Source organism: Tetrao urogallus, assembly GCF_951394365.1.
Source record: "Tetrao urogallus genome assembly, chromosome: Z".
In the NCBI taxonomy this organism is placed as follows: domain Eukaryota; kingdom Metazoa; phylum Chordata; class Aves; order Galliformes; family Phasianidae; genus Tetrao; species Tetrao urogallus.
In genome coordinates this window covers 37,495,312-37,517,914 of record NC_136816.1, presented here as the reverse complement: position 1 = coordinate 37,517,914, position 22,603 = coordinate 37,495,312, and the positions used below count along the sequence as shown (strand labels likewise).

The following is a 22,603-nucleotide window of genomic DNA, read 5'->3' as shown; positions in this document are numbered from 1 at the left end:
GAGGATTGGCTGACACGCCTGAAGGCTGTGTTGCCATTCAGCAAGACCTGGATAGGCTGGAGAGCTGGGCAGAAAAAAACCGGATGAGGTTTAACAAAAGCAAGTGTAGAGTCTTGCATCTGGGGAGGAATAATTGCATGCACCAGTACAGGTTGGGGGATGAGCTGCTGGAGGGGAGCTCTGCGGAAAGGGACCTGGGTGTCCTGGTGGATGACAGGTTGGCCATGAGCCAGCAGTGTGCCCTTGTGGCCAAAAAGGCCAATGGCTTACTGGGGTGCATTAAAAAGAGCGTGGCCAGCAGGTCAAAGGAGGTGATCCTCCCCCTCTACTCTGCCCTGGTGAGGCCTCATCTGGAGTACTGCGTCCAGTTCTGGGCTCCCCAGTACAAAAAAGACAAGGATCTCTTGGAAAGAGTCCAGCGGAGGGCCACGAAGATGGTGAAGGGCCTGGAGCATCTCCCCTATGAGGAAAGGCTGAGTGAACTGGGTCTGTTCAGCCTTGAGAAAAGGAGACTGAGAGGGGACCTGATCCAGATCTATAAATATCTAAGGTGTGGGGGGCAGAATGGCGAGGCCGGACTCTTTTCAGTGGTGAGTGGAGACAGGACAAGGGGAAACGGCTGGAAACTGCAGCATAGGAAGTTCCGCACAAACATGCGCAAGAACTTCTTTACAGTGAGGGTGACGGAGCACTGGAACAGGCTGCCCAGGAAGGTGGTGGAGTCTCCTTCTCTGGAGATGTTCAAGACCTGCCTGGATGCCTACCTGTGCTACCTGGTGTAGGGAACCTGCTTTGGCAGGGGGGTTGGACTCGGTGATCTCAGGAGGTCCCTTCCAACCCCTACAGTTCTGTGATTCTGTGATTCTGTGATTCTGTGATAACATGTAGTTCTGCTAGGAATAGCGGAATAGCCCTTTGTATCTGTTGATTTTTGGGTCAGGAGATTTTCAAGGCTTTCAGGAATCTGCAGATCCTGATGCAACTAAATTAAGCTTTAAAATGAAAATGTGAACTTATCAGTAGTTTGTGCTTGTATGTTAGATTTTTGTGGTTTTATTCAGCTAATTCAGTATGCATGCTGAATGGAGGTTGATGCTGAATGAATTTCTTGTTGAAAGAAGTTGATATATTTTTTCCTTATTTTACAGGAACATTTATCAAGTAGAAAAATGATTGATTCTGTCCAAGTAAGAAGACAATGCATGCTGGATTTCTACTCACACTATGAACATCTTTGTGCAGTTCAAGGCTCTGTCCCACTGAAAGCTGTGAAAGTTAACCTGACTCAGGGTACCCTTGATCTAACTGTAGATAGCATCAAAGCTGCTGACTGGACACCACTTTTAGATGCTATTAGGCATGATAAGAGTCTGACTTCTGTTGGAATAAGAAGTTTTCATCAACAAGGTCTTGGAGAATCAGGTTTGTAGGAGTGTCTCTGCTGATATGTATGTTAAAATTGTGTAAAACTTCTGTGTGATTAAGTGCTTGAAAAGGATTGAACCATCCAAGGATTTATTTTTATTTAAAAGCAGCAACAAAATGTTTTGTAATTATGCTTAGTTTCAAGTCAGTAAAGGCTGGGGGTTATCACTGTGTAAATTTTTGTTTACTAGGTGTTGAAAGATATAAAACCTACTTTAGAAGGAGAATTCCAGCAATTAGATCAAAAGATTTGACTGGCCAACTATGCAAAGCTGTCAAAGGCTGTCTCAGCATCTCAGATGTGCTAAAAAATTTGGAACTGCAAGGTTTGCTTCTGAGGGAGAGAGATCTAATACTTCTAACAAAGGTGAGACTATATTAGTATGCAAATAAATGAAAAAATGCTTGGAGCCTAAGAGGAGCAGCAACTAAACTTTATTTGTGACAAATAGATCATGTTAAAACAGACACATTTTTATACATGTCTGTGTTATACAGTGTATGCATGATTCTTTTGAGATACTTAGTGTAACACTGTTTGTTCTGTCAAAAGCTGTCAAAATCACACAGATTTCCTATGCCCTGATTAAGGAAGGCTTATATGAAAGTTGTTAACAACTTTCCTGTGTTGTATGTGACTGTATACAACTTACACTTGTGGCTGTAACTACATTTAATGTGAATGGCAGAAGAAAAGTGATAAACCAAGAAGATAAAAGCAGGTCTCTAAGGTGTGTTAACTAGAATACGTCCTCTAGTTTGCATTTGAATGGCTTTTAGGAAAGGAAGTGCTGCTTGTTGCACGCAGGCTAGGTTCCTCCTGTGTTACAAAATGAACCATCTGAAAGTGAGCTTTACAATGACCTTCCTCCCAGCTCCCTAGGATTTCTTGTAGTCTTGGACTTCTATTTATTTGTATTTTTGAGTTTTGAGTCAGTAAAAAACACTGTTTTTATTCTGAAGGGCTTGGCCACAACTTCATCTCTAGAGAGCATTTCTTTAGCCCACTGTCCAATTGGAGATGGAGGATTAGAAAGTAAGTTGAGAATCAAAAATGTGTCAATATACTTCTTTCTTATAGTTTTCAAATAGATCAGTTATTGAAGCATTTGTCTTACTAAACTTATTTGTAGTGATTAAAATACACTTTATTCATGAGTTTACACTATTTAGACTTGAATGTCCTTTCTTGATACTGGCAAATAGCTAAACTACTTAATAATTACAACTGCTAGAAATAAAACTGTAAGTGTAATATGTAAGTTTGAGATGATGTCATCATGTTGAGATACGTAAACAGAAATAACACCTTTTTTTGCATGTTCAGATAATCTTTGCTAAGCACCCGCACTGAAATATATAATCTTACAACAACTTAAAGGCATCTTTGACATGGCATTTGCCCACTAAAATTGATTCAGCTTCTTAATATGACAGTGAAAAGATGTTTGTTTTGATAGCCTTATTGTGGTGTGTGTACTTAGTACGCAAGGTTTTTTTTGTTTTTTTGTTTTTGTTTTTTTTCCAGCAGTCTGTCAGAGTGTGAAGAATTCAGCTACTATCAGATATGTTAACTTCACAGGATGTAGCCTTACCTGGCGAGGAGCAGAGCACATGGGAAATGTATTAAAGGTAATTTCATCTCATTTCTGGGAACTAAATTTTCACAGTAACTTAAATAACTAAGAATAACAACTAAATTCAGCTTGTAACAAATCCTTGTCCCATTTTTTAATTTGATCACAAAAGCAGTGCTAGTCCTTGTATTGTATTGAGCTCAAGGAACGGCTCATGACTTTAAATCTCAGGGAAGAGAGATTATGGCAGCTATGTCACAGGTTGCCCTCTTAAGATATATATACCCTGAAAACTGTGTTTCATTGTGAGAGGGCTTTTGCCATGTTATTTTTTTATGCTGAGCTAATTTTTATTGTAATGAATTTCATAAGCCTACAAGTGATTGTCTAGGGAGACTGAATTATTTGTTACTTTTGTTGAAGTAGATTTAAACATCTTAGTATATCACACAAGCAATAATAAAGGAAAATGTTCTGATTAACAATAAGAAAAGTATAGGCTATGCTGTGTAGCCCATACTGATCACTGTGTTGTAATAGGACTGAGCTCAAAGGAAGCAGTATGTTTTGGAAGTAAGTTCTTTTATATCCTCTTCCAAGTTTTTCCCAATATATTAATATGTAGCAGGATTGAATAACGAATGAGTTGTCATTCTAAGTGGCAGTGAATGTGCAGGCGTGTTTTTTGTTTTAGTTACTATGTATTTCCTTAACTGAGTGTAGAATTAACCTGTGCTATTGAGTGCTTGTTTGTTTTTTTCTTTCAAGCTCTAACCCATCAAAACGTATGTGATGTTAAATGTGTGAACAGTCCTTCTGAAGTTTGTGAAACTGCATTCAGAAGAAGCGTATTTGTGGTGTGGGAAATTAAATATGGTCTTCCTTAATAGGCTTTGCTTAAAGAAATAACAGTTTAGACTGTCTTTATTTTTTTTCAAATGGGGATTAGGGCTGTAAATGATAGCTGTTCTGAGGAGTGCTTTCATCATTGTCGCAAGTGTTTCAAAATGTTTTAAGTATTCTTAAGCGTTTAGTAGAAATAATGTAATTGTTTGCTGTTGAAAAACTACTAATTAATAAGCTTGTGACTAGCACAATGTTCTAATTAATGTTAACATTGGCTTGCATGAAAGCACAAGACTTCCTACTGTGTATGTCTTATTCAGGGTGCATTGTGAGTGGGCAAAGAAGGTGGTAAGGCGTTTAGAATTCTCTGTTCATATTTAATAACTTCACTGGGAACTGGATGATGTGAACAAACATGACTTAACTGTAATTTTGATGCATGACTTGTATTATAAATGCTTCTACACTCAAACTACTAAGTACTAGTATTTATCTGTTAGTTATTTATAATGGCTTTGTCTTCTTGCATTCGGTAACATTTTGTTTCAAAGCACCAGGCAATGAAAAGACATGGTGAAGCTTGGGCTGAAAGTTTACGTTACAGGAGACCAGACCTTGACTATATGACAGGCTTGAGGCGTGTTACTTTCAACTGCAACATGCTTGTTGGAGATCGAGGAGCAAGTGCCTTTGCAGATTGTCTGGGAGAAGACCTGTGGCTTAAAGGTATTGTGATATAGTAGAGGCAGATGGGAAATAAAATTTGCTACCCATTACAGCAAATGTAAGCAGTAGAACAATTCTGTATTTATCTAGAAAAGAATCATCTCTTTGGAAAGCAATGTCTTCTTAGAGAAAGTGTCCTGTAGGATACTGGAGAAGTACTTTGTTCTATACTATGTATGTATAAAATGACTAATAGTGATGGTACAATTCAAAGCATTCTGTACATGGAATCTATTTCAATACCTAAGCCTCAGAGCCAGATGTACAGATAACATGCATATTGGTATAATAATTACGGATTACTTAAGAATTAGGGATTACTTAAGTAAACTGGACATATGGTTGACTATGGGTCCTGATGGGATACATCACAAATGCTGTAGGAGATCCCTGATGTCACTGAGTTCTGTCTCCATCTTTGACTGATCTAGGTGATTGGAAGAGGAGCCTGAATACAGGAGGAAAGCAAATTATACTACTTTTTTCAGGAAGGGCAGAAAGAATTCTGGGGAGTTGTTGGCCAGTGAGCCTTATTTTGATTTTTTTTTGGGAGGTGGAAAACTGCTGCCATCCAGAGGGTCCTCAGTAAACTGGAGAGATTCAGTGCAGTGAAGAAGAGTTCAGAGTGCTGCACCTGAGAAGGAATAATCCCATGTACCTGTACATGCTGCGGGCTGACTGGCTGGAAAGCAGCTTAGCAGTGAAGTACATGGGGGTGTCCTTTTGTAAACAGTTGACTGTGAGCCAGCTGTTTGCCTCTGTGACAAGGAAGCTGTCATACGTTAGAAGTGTTGGTAGCAGTTTGAGGAAAAATCCTCACTGCTCAGCACTGGTAAGGCCACCACACCTGGAGTAGTGCACTCTTGTGCAGGAGAGAGATGAATCTGCTAGAGAGAGTCTTGCAAAGGGCTTCTAAGATGGTCAAGAGACAGGACAATATGTCCTGAAAGCTAAGGCTGAGGGAGCTATTGCTGTTCAGCATGGAGAGAGAAGTCTTAAGGGCAGGTTTCCTCAAATGTACAGCTGTGTGAGAGGAGGTAGAGAAAAAAATGGAGCTGGATTCTATTCAGTATGTCTATTGACAGGAAAAGAGGCGATGGGCACAAACTGAAGCACAGGAGATTCCATCAGAAATGTTAAGAGAGATATTTTGCTATGAAGGTGACAGAGCAGTGGTACAGGTTGTCCACTGAGGTTGTGTAGGCTCCTTCCATCTTCAAAAAAAGATTCAAATTTTGCATCCTATTCAGATTGAGATTGTGTATATTATGTTACTTTGGGCTGCTGAATTAACTGGTATCCAGAAATATATCTACTGGGAATTTTCAATCACAGTGACTTAACTGTGATTTTGTATTCCTTCATTTGCAGTTGCTTAGCAGTCATTTCTTAATGTTGGTCTGTGATACTGATTATTAATTTCAGAAGTGAAAGGTAGAAATTTCAATGTTCTCCATTCATGTTCTGTGAAACAGGGTCTTTGAAAGGTATGGATTAAATTGTATTAGATATTCACTAGAAGTTATGCCACTGACTAACTTATTTTTTTAACCTCCCTAAATATTTTAGCACTTGATTTACAGCAGTGTGGAATATCCAATGAAGGAGCAAGGTCACTATTAGATGCTCTTCAAACTAATACAACATTAGTGATTCTTGATATAAGAAAAAATCCATTGATTGGTATGTATCTATAGCTGCTTCTGTCCTCTTCCGTGTAGGTTTTTTTTTTTTTCCTAGTAACTTGAGTGGGTGAAAATATAATGTTTTCAAAGAAAAAAGCATGCAACAATACTTTAAGCATTTAAAAGTGGCTGACGAGAGGGGGCAGCCATCAGTTATACAGTGATCTATTTTTATAAATACTTGTCTCATAGGAAATTCTCTCAAAGTAAATTCTTAAGACCTCTTAATTCATTCTAGATCACATTTTGATGAAAAACATCATTGAAAGAGTTCTCCTGAATGGAAATAGTGCGAATTCAGAGGTATGTGATAGGCATTTTGTTTTGTTTTTCTTGCACCTGGCTTTGCATTGTTTTTTTTGTTTTTTTTGTTTTTTTGGCAAGGTTTTGTTCAGACTTAATCTAAGGCAGCTATTCTAGTTACAAATAGGGAAGTGACACTTAAGCATTAAAAAACCCGCTTAATTTAAACCTTGATTTATTTTGATACTTAATATTGTTGATAATTTACATCATCAATTTTTAAGTTACTCAAGACTATTCTTTCCAGTATTAACCATCTTAAAAAATAAAAAATAAAAATTTCTAGAGATGTACAGCACCTTTTGCCATCTTAGTATGTAATACTGTGTACAGTGCTTAGAGTAACTTCCATAAAATGTCCAGGCCATTTAAATACTAAATCCTTTGTTCATAACATAAAAATCTAATTTAGTTGCCCAAAGAGCTAGTAAGCAATTAAGTTTACTCTTGTTTTCTGAGAAGTGCAGCAATCACAGATCCTGTTTTGGAACTTACTGCATTTTGGCTTTGAAAAAGCTTGAAAGTCAGAGCTGTGGGTTCTACAGGGAGAATTTAACTAACTGTGAATTTCATTTTGGCATCTCCTGGATTAATATGGTTTTCCATTTCAATGTCTTATTTACCTTTCTGGAATAACAGTGAAAGACTCCTCTTTCTCCTTGGCAAATGCAGTCAACACTTAAAAAATGTTGCAGATATGACATGAAAATTGGTATCTGCCTAGTGAGAATGTAGCTCAAGGTGATTGGAAAGTTGAACTATGAAAAGAAGCAATTGTCTGGGGAATGTCCCATTTACTGAGATTGCTCTACTCAAGACATTTGTTTTATATTCATCAAAATAGTTCAGTATACTGTGTCTTACTGTCAGTGCTAACAGTCTTACATGTCCAGTTAACAATATAAATGAAAAATAACACATCAGCAGCTTGCTAAATAGCAGCTTCTTCCACAAATTACAACACACCAGACTATATCTATTATCTCATAAACTCTGGGGGTGGTCTGTTGTAAGTAGCATTTACTGTTTATCATGGTGACAGTGGAGACATTCAAAGTTGGATAATCCTGTTTAGCCAGATGAATACAAACATTTGACGTTCTGGTTGATACTCTCTTGAAACTGAAACATTTACTATCCTAAGCTCAGTTTTTATAGTTGATTTTTTTTTTTTTTTTTTTTTTTTTTAAGCTCAATTACATAAGCCTTAATATTATCACAGAATCATAGGGGTTGGAAGGGACCTCCAGAGATCATCTTGTATCTTGATGTATTACATACTAACAACAGTATTGATGTTTTATATTTTGCATAGGATTTGGTGCTTTTTTTTTTTTTTTTTTTTTTTAACAATAAAAACTGAAAGAATAAACTTTAGAAGTTGTCAGGAATATCACATCATGGCTTGGTTTGGAAGGAGCTCAGTGATCACCCAGTTTCATCCTCCTCCTGTGGATAAGGTTGGCATCCAACTGGACAGGCCACCCAGGGTTCCATCTGCCTCTAGGGATGGGGCACCCACAGCTTTTCTAGGCACCCTGTGCCAGCATCTCACCACCATCTGAGTAAAAAATTTGCTTGTAACATCTAACCTAGATCTCCCCTTTTACTTGAAGGCCATTCTCCCTTGTCCTATCACTGTGTAACTTTGTCTGAAACTAGTCAATGGTTTGTTCTTCTAATAAGTTTCCTAACTCACCTGTCGTGTGGAGCCAACTAAAGATTTCCTTGAATGACTGTCCTTAGGACGTTCTCCAGATTCATCTCTCTCTGCTTACAGCTTTTTAACTTGCCAGGCTAACTGCTACAAATTCCGTGAGTAAAATTCAGAAAATGTGGAATCAGCCACCCCTCAGATACATACAGAGCTCTGTTCTATACTGTATAAGCAGTATACTATGTGAAATATGGTTTTTGCCTAACCTGCTTGTCCAGACAGGAAAAAAGGTTGAGGTGCTGGTGTTTTGCTTCCTAAAGTGGAGTTGTGGACTTTTGAATGGCATTGTAATAATAAGCCTAATTACAGAAGATGATGTACTGGCTGTCACAGCCTTTAATGTACTGTTATGACTTTCTCATTGGCTATCAGTCACAACAGTCCTTCACTTCTTATGAAGAAAAGGATGAATCACTTCTTTGCCTTTCAGTAGCATATACATTCTTGCTGTTTGTGTTGTTTTTTCAGTTTTACAAGGTGGGTTGCTAACTAAAAGCCTCTAAACATAAGAAATTTTCCCACAAATATAAAGGGACCCTTAAAACAAATGAAGTTGTATTATCCTAGCAGCACTGTATGGCTCTAATATTGTGGACTGCAATTACAGATATTGTATGTAACAGATACTGAAAGTTTGTGTAGTTTCTGGGAGAGACAGAAAAAGTTAAAAATTCATTGAAAATTCCTATAAAACAAATTATTCCCATAGCCTGAGCTTAAGAACTTAGTCATATTTCAACAGTCTTAATGTTTGCTGTCTCTATTCTTGGGTGTTGTACAACAGAAGCAGGTATCTAGAAGCAGGTAGCTATCTTCTCAGTTACAAATGAATGTCAAGTTTAATGTGCTAATAGCTGCTGTTTAACATGAAGTAAAGCAAAGTTATTTTTACTCTCAAAAATTTAGAGTTGATTTTATTTTGTAGTTGGAAATGAGCAGCTTACTTCTGTCAAGAGCTAGCTCAAAATATAGCTTATATAAGGCTTATTTAAGTCTGAAGGTTTTTCTTTTAAAAAAAAAAAAAAGGAAAAAAAAAAAGAGGGGGGAGTGGGGGGGAAGGCAGTGGGACAGGAAAGGGTCCTACCAGTGATAAAACTGTGCTGGAATTGCTTGGTTAAAACACAGTAAGTGCATCTTTCCTGTGCATTAGGTAGGGATGACATCAGCTTACTGTTCATAGTACTCTGATGTAGGCTTAGGGCTGTCTGAAATAATATTTGCATTAGTATTTGTTACCTATGATGGCTGCTTCATTAGTGAATTTTGTATCAATTATGCACACTGAAAGCTTTGTGACATGGTAGCTTGATTACCTACATGGAATAACAATAAATAATAACTAATAATAAAACTAATTGGCAGATGAGGAACCTTTAAAGCATAAAGCTGTTGCTGTGAAGAAATAAACAACTGCTTTTGGTTATTGTTGCCTTAATTATAATTTGGATATTCTAGAGGCAATGAAAATTAAACTTTATATTTTTTTAATTACTGACTTTGGTTTAAAAAAAAAAAAAAAAAAAAAAAAATAATGTAAGTTAAGTTTTTATTACTTTGGAGAACCCTGGCCTGAGCTAGTCATTCTTAGTAAGACAGCTTGCTTTAGAGAATGAAAAGCAAGAGCCAGAGTTTCCTTTTATGGAGTTGATGCTTTTATTTTCTCTATAAAAGGAAAAGTGTTTTGCTGATAATACAGCATTCAGACTTGCACTGAATCTGTCGCTGAGTTGGGGCGTTGTGGGATTTTTTATTTGCTTTATAGTTTTTTATTAAGTTGTATGTAATGAGCAGAGGCCTACATATATCTAACAAAAAAATCACTTAGTCTTAAATGAGCACCTTTTTAAATACCAGGTTCTAAAATAACTTTTCTTTCTTTATAAATCTAGTATAAGTGGCTGTCTTCCCTGTCTTCCAAGGATGCTTTGAAAGCTAGACCAAAGAAAAGAACTATTGTTCTAGGAAGTGGTCGAAAAGGAAAAGCTACTATTCGTATTGGTAATTTTGTCTTTATTTTCTTTAAACATTTCATAAATTCACTACAGTCTGTGTTTAAATGTCAGTGTTCTGCAAAATCTTTTTTTTTTTTTTAAAGAATAGTTTATACTTAATAGTGTCTTACTGTTAGAAATTTGTATAGCAAATTTACTCTTGCTTTTAATGTTGCTACATATATGGCTGGCAGAACAGGAGAATACACTGACTTGAATATGGTGAATCACATAATTCTGAGTGCATTCTCCCCACAAGTGTTTGCTTCTAGGACACTTGCTGTAGTGAGTTGTCTATTTTTTTCTGATTTTTGTAATCTTTCTGTAGCAGACTGTCCTCTGCCAAAACAAACAAGAATGATTTTTCTTCTACTGTTTTACAAAGAATGTTCTTTTTTTTTTAACTTCATATAAGCTCATTATAAGCAGTGTATTTAAAATAACATAGGTGTTGTGAATATTTATAAATATTCAACAGTTGAAATACACCATTTCTGAATATGTTACTGAAAACTTTACTGTAATACATTTGGCTCTTTCATCTTTGCTCCAGTTATCTGGAAGTAGAGAGGTAAGCATAATTCCATTTAAAATCTGTACAAATAAACTCTGGTTGAGCAGAGTAATGGGAGAAGAAAATACCTTACTCAAATACAGGATCCAGGAAGGGAGAAGAATGTTGAAAAATAAACAAACTCAGCCAACCTCTCTTGCCTTGCTTACTTGCTAAGAACAAACTGAAATTTGGAATACAGTTACTAGAGTTATGTATTTCTGCACCATTAAAAAAAAAAATTGGTTGCTTTACTGCACGTTCTCAAAGAATGAGTAACTTCAGTCCGTTCCCATTTAACAGTTTTGAATTGGTTACTTTTACTAATACATGATGCTTTGGTGATCATTCTACCTTCTAAATTGCTTTGCATTACGGTATAAGACTTGAACAATGACAAAAGGTTGAAGCAGTGAATATGAATTTTCATTATTGTTCCTGTTAAGTGGTGATATTGCTGGTGGTCTGTGGAAGTGACAAACATGAATCCCAGCTTTAGACCATCTTGGAAAAGTTAAAAAATACTTTTCTCACTGGAACCACTAGAGGGCTATTTAAAGAACATAAATTGCATTACTTTCTACTTGGGCTGTCTAAGCTGCAAGTTCAGAGAAGTTAGTTGAATAACTCATATTACTCATATGAATAAAACTCTCTGTGTGTGGAACTTTGCACCCTTTTCTGATACAACAGTTAAGTATACTAGACTGGAAACACATTAGCTGGCCAGCCCTCCTTTTGAGAAACAAAACAAAAGTTAGTTCTTGAACGCTTCATTAAAATAAGATTGAAAGATGGATTTCCCACAGCCCCTGTTACTACTTCAGAGATTTTGCTTATAAATAGTAAACTCTGATTTTATATGTAAATACCTAGGTAACATGAATTTTCTCATATTCTTGCTATTCAATACAGGATTAACCTCTAAAAAATCTGTGAGTCCTGGGAAAAAGAATACATCTGTGAAAGACAGTTATTCACCAAAGCCACAACCACCAGGCACAAAAGGCTTCCTTCCCTGGCGCACTGCAGAACGTGCAAAGAGGTGCAGGTGAGACCTTACTACAAGGGGAGAATATTAAAGCATAAAAACCTGCATGTAGGAGAGAACTGCATTTTTTTTCTCTTAAATACATGTTTGAAAGTTGAACATTTAAAAAAAAAAAAAAAAAAAAAAAAAAATCTGAAGATATGAGAATTCTTTAAGGATGTTATAAATCCCGCTCAAGTAAATTTTGAAAATATACACCATAGGAATCAACAAGTGTACAAAAATCTTGTTCTTTTGTTACTCATGATTTATCAACGTTGTGTAGCTGAAAATGTAATTTACATTTCCAAGCTTGCAGTATAATTGATCTGGGGTCCAGTTCAAGCTGTCTAGGTAGTCTGCGCATCTTTTCTTTCCACTTTGTTTCCCTACTGTCAGTATTATTACTGCCTAATAACTATCTTAACTGTATGAAGTTGAAGAAAATATTAATTTTACAACACTTGGAAGTTGTAATACTGTTGTTATGCTTCTCTTCCAACAGCATGGGGGGAAAAAAATGCGCGCACAAAAAAACCATAACCACAGATCCTTAGATATTGTATGCTCAAAGTTGAGGTTATTCAAATGAGCATACAAAAAAATTTACCTAATGCTTTATCATAACTATTTTTATTAAACTTTTTTTTCTAGAGGTTCTGGACACTAAATTATTCTGATTTTATAATAAACTGAGCAAGTTACCTATTGAAGGTGTTGTTAGCATCCAGTAATGCTGCCCTTAATCATGATTAAATAGGAATAGTAGCAGAACAGACTGTGGATGTAATGAATGTTAAACGAATGCTAAAAGTGTCTAACACTGTTTTAAGTGTTAGACTTTTCCCTAGAATTTCACATCTCCTAGAACCCTAGGAAATAGAAGTAGCAATGATGACATGATAAATTCCTGTTTTCAAAATGTTTCTTTTCTGACTTTTTAGGGGAGAGCCAGTGGACAATTCTGAAGAGTTACCAGTGAAGATTCAGGTACTTTCTTACTCTTATGGCAGTTTATCTCTTAGATGAGTGCCTATAAAAAGATGCGTGCTCATTAGAATCTTAGTATCTAACAGTTGAAACTGAAACATTATAACTTAGTTTCTTTGTCTCATAGAAGTGCAGAATAAGTTTTCTTCAGCATTCGGTTGAAAATTTGGTACTTAGTTTGTTCCCACTTCTTTATCACTAGCTTTTTATCTTACTCTAATTGGCAAGCTGGTCCATCCTGAGGCTATAAGGAGAATTCACATTTGTTTCTCTTGGAGATGCTGCTTTCTCCCTTCCTCTCTTCCTTCTGCTTTTGGACTACTTAGTTTTACATACTTGAGTTTGAATCTATCTGAAACTACCAAATTGTGGGGGAGGTAGGTGGAGGAAGGGAGGAAATCTTTTCCCTTCTCCATCTTCATATTATTCCATTGTTGTCCTCTCCCAGCCTTCTCTTCTTCCCTGTACATCAGGAAGAAACTGCATAGTTGGACAGGTTGAATGTGCATTTTAATGGACTTATGGAAAGTTTTACATTTAAATAATGCTTTTGATGCTATTCAATTTTTTTATTTTATTGCACGGATTGATACTGTTGCTGGACGTGGTTTTGTTTTATGATGCAATCAGATGGGTATTCCTGTGAAAGTGACTGTAGAAAGTGCTTCAACATCTGAAACTGAAGAGACTGAAGATTTAGAAGATGTAATCCATCATCCTGTTTTGACAAAATCCCAAGATAAGGTTAATGTAACAGAGTATCAACAATTCCAGGTAAGAAGCATGTTTTGTGCCCTAAATTTCATGAATACCAGTGATATCAATTCAGCTGTGTTTGAAAGGTGGAATATTAGGTGGGAAGGGAGTTGGTTAGATGATTGCATTGTGGTCAATGGCTCTCTGTGCAAATGGAGACCTGTAACAGGCAATGTCCCTGAGGAATCCATCTTGAGACCAATACAGTTCAACATCTTTATCAGTGATGTAGATGATCGAATTGAGCGTACCTTCAGCAAGTTTGCTGATGTCACCAGGCTGCGTGGAGTGGTTGATACAGCAGAAGGAAAGGATGCCATCCAGACGGACCTTGGTAAACTTGAACAGTGGGCCCTTGTGATCCTAAAGAGGGTCAACAAAGCAGGGTGCAAGGTTTTGCACTTAGTCGAGATAATCCCAGATCTGTATACAAACTGGGAGAACTTGAGAGTAGCCCTGCCAAGAAGGATTAAGGGTCCTGGATGATGGAAAACTTAACAAGTCAGTTGTGTGCTTTTGCATATTTGTTCTTTATTCCTGCTGCTACTTTGGTAGTTATAAATAAATAAAAAATTAAGAGTAGTAGTGAGAGTACAAATATCTTCACAGGGCACATTCTAATGAAATTAAAACAAAGGGCATGTTTAAGTGAGCCCATAACTCTACTGTCCTATTCTAATTATGTTATAAAAATAACATGCTCACTCAGAGATATAATCTCACGTGTTGTTAAGATGAATGGAGAAGCTATATTGCCTCCAAGTACATACTGCTTAAAATAAGACCTGCAGTTGGTTTTCATGATGGCTGTCATTGTGCACAACATTTACAAACTGCTTACAAAACTTACAAACTGACAAACTGCTCAGGTCTGTAAATACGAGGATGACAGAGCTGTCTTTAGATAGCCACATTGAAGTCCAAACTTCATGCTGTTGCAGATCTGCATTCAGTGGCAAAGTTAGGATAGCTTAGAGTTAATAGGAAAAGCAAAATGACTACAGATACAGGGTAAATAATAATGTGACTTTTTTCAGCTAGTGTATACTTCCGGCTTGTCATTTTTCTCTGGAAATTTTATTCAGGAATGTTTTCCATGGGCCTGAGTTAAAGTTGTGTAGGAGCTTTCTTCTTTGTAAGTGGTTTCATATTAATACTGTTCATGTGCAGCACACTGATATTGTGCTGCACAGTGATTTCAACACTCTCAGCTAGAGTATTGTTGGAATCGTGGAAATCCATGTTATATGAATATTGTGCCAGAAACTTGTATGCAGGAAGAACCTCACTGTTTTCAGGAACTACTTGATGTTTTTGTTCCTGGTATTTGGAGAGAGTGGAATATTAATTTCAGGACACAATAATTAGAGTGTGAAGAAGTTCAACAAGGAGAATTTTGAAGTCCTGTTGTTCCTGGAGAGGAACAACTCCAGGCACCAGTAGATAAAGGGAGCTACCCTCATAGAAGGGAACTTCACATAAAAGCACCTTAATTTCCTGGTGCACGTCATATTGAACGATAGCCAATGCTGAAGGCCAGCAAAGAAGGTCAGTAGTATTCTGGGCTCCATTAGGAAGAGTTCTCAGCAGGTTCAGAGACATGGCCCTTCTCCTCCTCAGCCGTGGTGAGGCCATATCCAGAGTGCCGTGTTCAGTTCTGGGCTTCCCAATGCAACAGAACCATGGACATCCTGGTGAAGGGTCCAAGGAACAGCCATGAAAGTAACAAAGGGACTGGAGCATCTCTCTTATTAGGAAAGGCTGTTTATTAGGGTGTTCAGCCTAAGGTAGAGAAGGCTCAGGGGAAATCATTACTATGTATAAATTTATGAAGTGAGGATGCAGAGAACACAGAGCTAGTCCCTTCAGTGCCAAGTGCCAGTACAAGAAGCAGTGGACACAAACTGGAAAACAGGAGATTTCATCAAAAACATCAGGAGAAACTTCTTACTGTGAGGGTGACCAAGCATTGACATAAGTAATCTTTTGGTTACATGTAGTGCATCCATTACGAAGGGAAAACTTAATTTGTTTCCTGAGAAAACTACAAATTTTAGGGATATATTTGAAATATATCAAAATTGGCTCCAAATGCAACCATCTAGATTTTCCTGATTTTGTTTTGAATTGTTTTTTAGTTATATTAAGAACATAATTGTAGTGTTGTTTTCTATATTTGATAAACAAAACACTTCCGAGTTCCGTAGTTATGTATCTGATAGCACTGTTTAAGCAATATTGGGCAGTTCCCATACCTTTTTGTTATGCTGACGTAAAAGCAGTGTTTCACAACATGGCAGAATGAAACTAACTATTTGCCAGCAATTAATTGTGAGGTCTGCTTTCCCTGCATCTTTTCATATTCTTCCATTTCTTAATTTTCCTTTCCTATCTTGTATCTTTTTCTGTTTATCATATGGCAAGATGATTCAACATGCAGTTTTGGCAGAAAGTGATGTTTTTCCAGGTTAGTGCTCAGCCATGTTGATGATTCGTACTTGCCAGTGTGACTAACTGGATTTCAGAAATAGATCAAGACGAATGGCAGAAGTCTGTGGCTAATAATGTGAGACAGGAAGTGATGGACACTTCAGCTGTCGTGACTGGACTTAGGTTGTTAATCAGCAGTTATCACACTGATGCTGGGATCAAGAGTTAGCTTGAGGAGTTGATCTAGCTGAGAAGCAATCAAAATGTTCAGTTGTAGCAGGATTTGTCATGTTCTGCTACCGAAGTGGGACAATCGTATGGGTAGCACAATGATGAGATTGCAAAATGGGAATAAACAGTAAAAGGTAGAAACTCCTTACACAGCTAGCATGCCAGAAAAGATCAAACATCTTTGATGTGACTGAATGACTAGGATTTGACTTCATTATGCAACACCTTGAGAACTTAGCATCCTTCTGCTCAAGAAAAGGATTTAAGCATTCTGTTCAGTTGAAATACAGTTTTGTTTTCATCATTCACAAAAAATGCTTGGCATACCAAACTTTTAATTTCTGCTTAAATAGAAGGTAAGATTTGATAAATACTTGTTCCTACCACTAGAGGGAATTTGAGCTGTCAGAGCTACTTATTGATGAGAATGTAGTTGAGGGAACTTGCGGATCTTAAAGTTGTTGCTTTTACATGTTGTGTTCATGTGTAATACATTTGGAAATAAATCTTCTGTTTTGTGATAGCTGGAGCTGGAAGAATGCATGGGAAAACTAAAGGAAGAACAAAGAGCAAGAGTCACTGCTGAGGAACGGATAATGGAGGTAGTAATTCTTAACTATTTACCATCTTTACACCTATCAAACTACTTACTTACGTATTTGGAGTAATTTTCAGTAACTTCCTAACTCATAGCTTCCAGAACTTCAGTTCAAAGTTATATGGATCATTCACTAACCTAAGGACAATGATGAAACCTACATTTAGTAATGTGTTTGTTCTGTTGATCCTATTCCAGAACCTTGAACTCCTGGCTGTGCTGAACTTCCAATGTACTTCATTCTTTAGGTCTATCAGTTACAAACAGGAGCATTTTGGCATTGTTTTTCCTTGAGAAAAGGATTTGTTCTGCTTGAAAGTTTTAACAGTTACAATTCTTTGATTTGCACTGAGAAGCTGTTTGTTTGTAAATATATATTTTACTTATGCTGTTCCTTTTATTTATTTAACCATTCCTGTTGATGATGAAAATCTCAGATGCATTTACGGGTAGTTAGCTTGTTGGCCATAGTTATGAGTTACTATTGCTGACCTAGATAAGACCCTTTCGATTTAAGGGTAATCACTAAGCAGAATTCTTTGCCACAGAGTTAAAGTAATGTAAAATAAACAGATTTTATTCTTAGATGTGATCTGCAGTGGGATGAATAAAAAAAGGGTGGCCAGCAGGGAGAGGGAAGTGATTGTACCCCTCTACTGTGAGGCCTCGTCTGGAGTACTGTGTCCAGGCCTGAGGCCCCCAGTATAAGAAAGATGCAAAGCTTTTGGACCAAGTCCAGAAGAGGGCCACTAAGATGATCAGAGAGCTGGAGCACCTCTCTTATGAAGAAAGGTTGAGGGAATTGGGCTTGTTTAGCTTGGAGAAGGCTCGTGGAGACCACATTGTGGTCTTTCAGTAGTTGAAAGGAACATACAAACAGGAGGGTGAATGACCATTTACTTGGGTTGATAGTGATAGGACAAGGAGGAATGGTTTTAAACTGAGACAGGGGAGTTTTGGGTTAGATATTAGGAGGAAGTTTTTCACACAGAGGGTGGTGACACACTGGAACAGGTTGCCCAAGGAGGTTGTGGATGCCCCATCCCTGGAGGCATTCAAGGCCAGGCTGGATGTGCCTCTGGGCAGCCAGGTTTAGTGGTTGGTGACCCTGCATATAGCAGGGGAGTTGAAACTAGATCTTTGAGGTCGTTTTCAACCAGGCCATTCTATGATTCTGATAGAGGTGGTACCTTTTTGAACTTTAACAATAAATGGTGCCCAGTACAGTGAGCAAATTTCCCCCAAAAGAATCTGTGCTCTATAAGGTTCATTGTTGTTCTTCACTGTGGATATTCCTATTCTGTCATGTGCAGTGGGCTCTGATAGTTGTATTTATATACTTTCTAGGTTAAATATCCCCTGCAGGATGTCTGTCTTTCTCATGCTAGGCTGCCTGGGGTTGTACCTTGCCTTAAGGGAAGGGATAATCTAAGTAGCAGCAATATCTAAAGTTTTTCACTTACTAGTTTAACAGCTAGAGTATACTACTTAGATCTCTGTTTTCTGTTCTCTGTTGTAAAAGATGAAAGAAAGCCTGTGGTAGCTCTGATTATATAGCTAAAATAAGTGAATGACAATGCTTCTCTCATGCAAAAACCCCTGTGTATCCTACAGTTGTCATTCAGCTCTAGATAATCACTGATGTGATTCATGTTGAATATGAAGAAAATGTAGGTTATCTTAGTTCCATTTCTGACGTGCACAGAGGTGGTAAGAAAGATAATATGCATTCCCTTCGATACAGAGAGATGAATATAGGAGAATGATGGCCTTCATTATGGTTTTTATAAGTAAAAATAAGTTATTTGTGAATGTGTTATATGTCTGGAACTATGTGATTTAAAAATAATGGCTTTTTGCTTGCACTTGCTCTGCACTGTTCAGTGCATACTGCAGATAATGCTGAATCATCAGTTTTGAGTTCTTGACGCAAGTTCACATATGGTAGCATAGAATTGCATCTGTAGACAAACAAACGTGTTCCATGTGGCAGTGCTCTGAATAGTTCTGGTACCGGAAGCTTGCCATTAGTTATTTTGTGTATTTCTTTTTGTGATCTCTATAAGCTTGCAAAGATGTTTGCTTATTTTTTGAACTGGGAATGATAGGAATGGCTTTACTTTTTTTCTTTAGCTGGAAGTTGAAAATGCAAGGCTGAGGAATCTAAATACTTCTCTATCTGAAGCTCTTCATGCGCAGTCGGTAACCAACATGATTTTGGAAGATGAAGGTGTTCTAGGCAGCATTGAGAACTCTTTCCAAAAGTTTCATGCTTTTTTAGACCTCCTTAAAGATGCTGGGTAAGTTCTCACTTTACTTGAGTTTAACTGTCTCTGTTGAGATTTTATTATAGTTATGCTCTGAATTATGTGGCCTTCTTCCTTCAGCTCTCTAGAATTGTAGTAGTAAAGAGCTAAGGGAAAAAAACGAATTGCTGTACATTCTTGCTGTTCATTCCCTTTGTTCAGTGACACAAGCACTGTTCCACTGAATTCAAGGATCTGTCCCTCACAAAGATTTTGAAGAAACGTGTTTCCAAGAGTAAGAAAGCTGCTATTAAAAAATCTTTGCTCAATCTTTGTTGGATTGTCTGTCACTTTTAGCATTCCTGTGGTTCAAAAGGCTTAGAGTGCAGTTGATCTGGCTTCAGAAAGTTTTGGGCCCCTTTCTGCTGATTGATAGAAAGGAAGATGGATGAAAATATCCTCTGTACTTAAGTTTTAGATTGCTTATTAGAACTTGAAATATTCAAGAGAACACTGATTAAAGTTTATATTAATATTCTGACATATTTTGTAGTGTCTCAGAGTTTGGTTTACCTTTTTCATTCATCAAACTTAAGTCCTTAAACCTGTTCTTGTAAGGCTTATTTAGCAAGCCATGGCATATTTGCCTGGTAGAATGAGGGAAAGACATGAAAATATGCTGTAGCCTACTCAGATGTTCAGAGAAGGCTAGTTTTATTTGCCTTCCCTGCCTCCTGCTACCCCTTCCATTCTCCAGATTACAGTAATGAAGCTCAATGTAGACTTCACTGTGAAGTAATTTTCTATTTTTTAACCAATCAGTGGAGTTACCATTACTTCTAGGATGAATGTCAAGCTTTGGAGAAAGGGAAATGTGTTCTCTTTTTTACATCAAAAATATGTTTTTCAAATGTGCCACACCTTCAGTCAGAATTTGTTAAAATTACTGGGAGTAATTGAATAATGCTCATTGTAGGTTCTTTCACATAGGGAGCTGCTCTGAAACTTACAAAATGCCAATCAAAAAGACTGGCTTCCTCAGTAAGGTTCTCTGATGTGCTGTGTTATCAAATAGTGGCAGCAACTTCTCACTAAGACTTAGGCAAGCAAACCTCATATTGACAGGTTTGGCTGACTACTAACCTGGCAGATACAACAACATGACTGTATTTGTGAAGCATATAATTGCATTTGGCTGTTAAAGGTGATGCTAGTTTGGGAGATGTGCACAAAGTTTCTGCTTGAATGATAAAGTTTTAGTCTTTGTTCTGCCTGATAGGGAGAATGTTTGCTAGTATCCTGCTCTGGGATCAATGCTAACTGGAAGAACTTCATTACTTCCCCTGGTAACACTGAGTCAAAACTGACAGTTTAGTACATGCAAGCTAATTAGTGCGAAGATGAGAAAATAGCTTTCACCACCTGTTTTGATCTTCTGTAGTCTGTTCTGGGCCTCTTAAAAATGGAAAAATATCTTCAAAAGTTCAAATAGATACTGTTTCTTCTGGTTTGAAATTTGTAGATCTTTTACATGGATAATAATTTAGTCTTATTTAACTTTGTTTTACAGACTTGGACAACTTGCTGTATTAGCTGGGATAGACCAGTCAGATTTTGGTCTTTTGGGACATCCACAAATGAATTCTACTCTCAGTAAACCTGCTAATATGCTAAAGGAGAAGTCCTTTGAAGAAGGAAGACAAGAACATGCTCAAAACAGCCAGGTCAGTCTATAGAGGGAATTCTAGCTGTGGTGTACTTGATGCTATTTTAATGAATTTTTCAGCAGTTTTTCCACTCTGGACAGTAATGATTACCCAGTGATCCAATTATCACAATTTTTTTCTGTAGCTGTATTTTACAGATGATAGCAAATCAGTGCTTTAGCTTTTTAAGTAATCAGCATTTTCCACTTTTGCAGTTGGAATATGTTAAAAGTAATGGGACTAATTGAGTAATTCTATCATAGTTCTTTCACATAGCTGTTGTTTCACTTGCAACAGTGGTTTCTCTGTGATGTTAACTTGTTCACAGACCTAACCATGATTTTTCTAATTCCACTACATTTAGAAGCCTGAATTGAAAGTATTTAAGTTATATGTGGCAAAAGATGAGTACAAAAACCTCCAATTAATGTTTACACTATCTCATACTTTCTCCTAAGATTGCATGGTTTAGATTCTTTTGGCAGCTAAGTATTGTGGGATAGGTTACTGGTATCAAGCTGCTGTAAACTCATAGCATAGTGAATTTCAAGTATTTCAGAATGTTGGTAGGGATTGTGCTTTGGCTCCTGTGGTGTGACTGACTCATTTCTGTAGCATAAAGTTCAAGCTAATAGGGAAACAGTGAAATATACCTACTCTGTCATGACCACGTTAGCAATCTTCTGAAACTTGCTTGCTTTGTAAGTAATAAAGGTTATTATAAGGTAATAACTCTTAATATATTATAAGAGACTGCTCTTGTCTTTGAACGTTTTCTATGTTATGTGAATACTTTATTTTGCTATGTAGATTCTAGCATATAACAGTTGCAGTGCTGGATTTTCTCTATCAGAATCTTTACCAGAATCTCTTATTTCAGAACAGAGATGGGAACATCCATCTTTCTCCTGGCACATCTCAATCTCAGATGATTGTGAAGTTCTCTGCTCTTAAAGAAATGCATGAATATCAGACTGCTGTGCAACAGCTGCAGCCAGCCTTATGGAAAGAAAAGGAAGCTCAAGCAACTGACCAAACTAAAGAGGATAAAACTCGAAATAGCACTCCAGCATTATCTGAGAGGAGAGTCAAACAGAATGAACAAGCGAAAGGACATCATTCAACAAGGCAGGTGGTTACTAGTCTGAATGCATTTACTGATTCGAGCGTAAATATTAAAAATAACGGTAGCGGGACATCCAGTTCTTCTGGTGAAAAAAGCAAAAATTGTTTCTCAAAGAAATATATTCCTAAAGTGACTGAAACTTTAATTGCTAATGATGAAGAAAGAGGAGAACAAAGTAGACTGCAAATGGTAGACCATTCTGGAACTGACATTGTAGAATCTGTGTCTGAAATACAAGAAAGTATACAAAGTATTGCCAACACTTGAAATGTTTGGACTGTTCATTACATATGCAGGGTTAAAAATAAGTTTTGAAGTTCTGTGCAAGTTGAGAAATTTTCTGTAAAGCAATGTAGACTTGAAGACTTAGCATTCCATAGTAGTAGTAGTATGTAGTAACAGTTTTGTTTCATGTTTACAGCACTTTTCAACAGATTTCTGTTTTTTTGAAATGCATTATGTACTGGTACCCTTCACTTTTTACCACTTGAAAAGAATTTCCTGGAGTATGCTTTTGTTTGTCGTTGATCTTTTTATAGAGTGTAAATGTTTTCTGCTAATAAAACAGTTTAAATTTATTTTTTTTAATTTACTTCTAGTCTGTTGCAGTGGGAGTGGACACAATGGTTTTTGGGGGAAACACCAGTTCATGCCTAACTATGAGGGC

At 37.1% G+C, this 22,603-nt stretch overlaps 1 protein-coding gene across 1 annotated transcript; it reads left to right on the top strand.

Annotated features, from left to right (window-relative positions):
* Positions 1–1,169: 1,169 nt before the first annotated feature.
* Positions 1,170–22,203, top strand: CEP78 (centrosomal protein 78; the record flags this gene model as incomplete). Its single annotated transcript, XM_079548531.1, has 15 exons — positions 1,170–1,422; positions 1,617–1,792; positions 2,389–2,461; positions 2,954–3,057; positions 4,400–4,574; positions 6,144–6,257; positions 6,498–6,562; positions 10,169–10,277; positions 11,739–11,874; positions 12,798–12,843; positions 13,474–13,617; positions 16,785–16,862; positions 18,992–19,158; positions 20,675–20,828; positions 21,691–22,203. The coding sequence occupies 15 exons, from the start codon at positions 1,170–1,172 to the stop codon at positions 22,201–22,203; spliced, it is 2,307 nt and encodes a 768-aa protein (XP_079404657.1).
* Between the last annotated feature and the right edge of the window lie 400 nt (positions 22,204–22,603).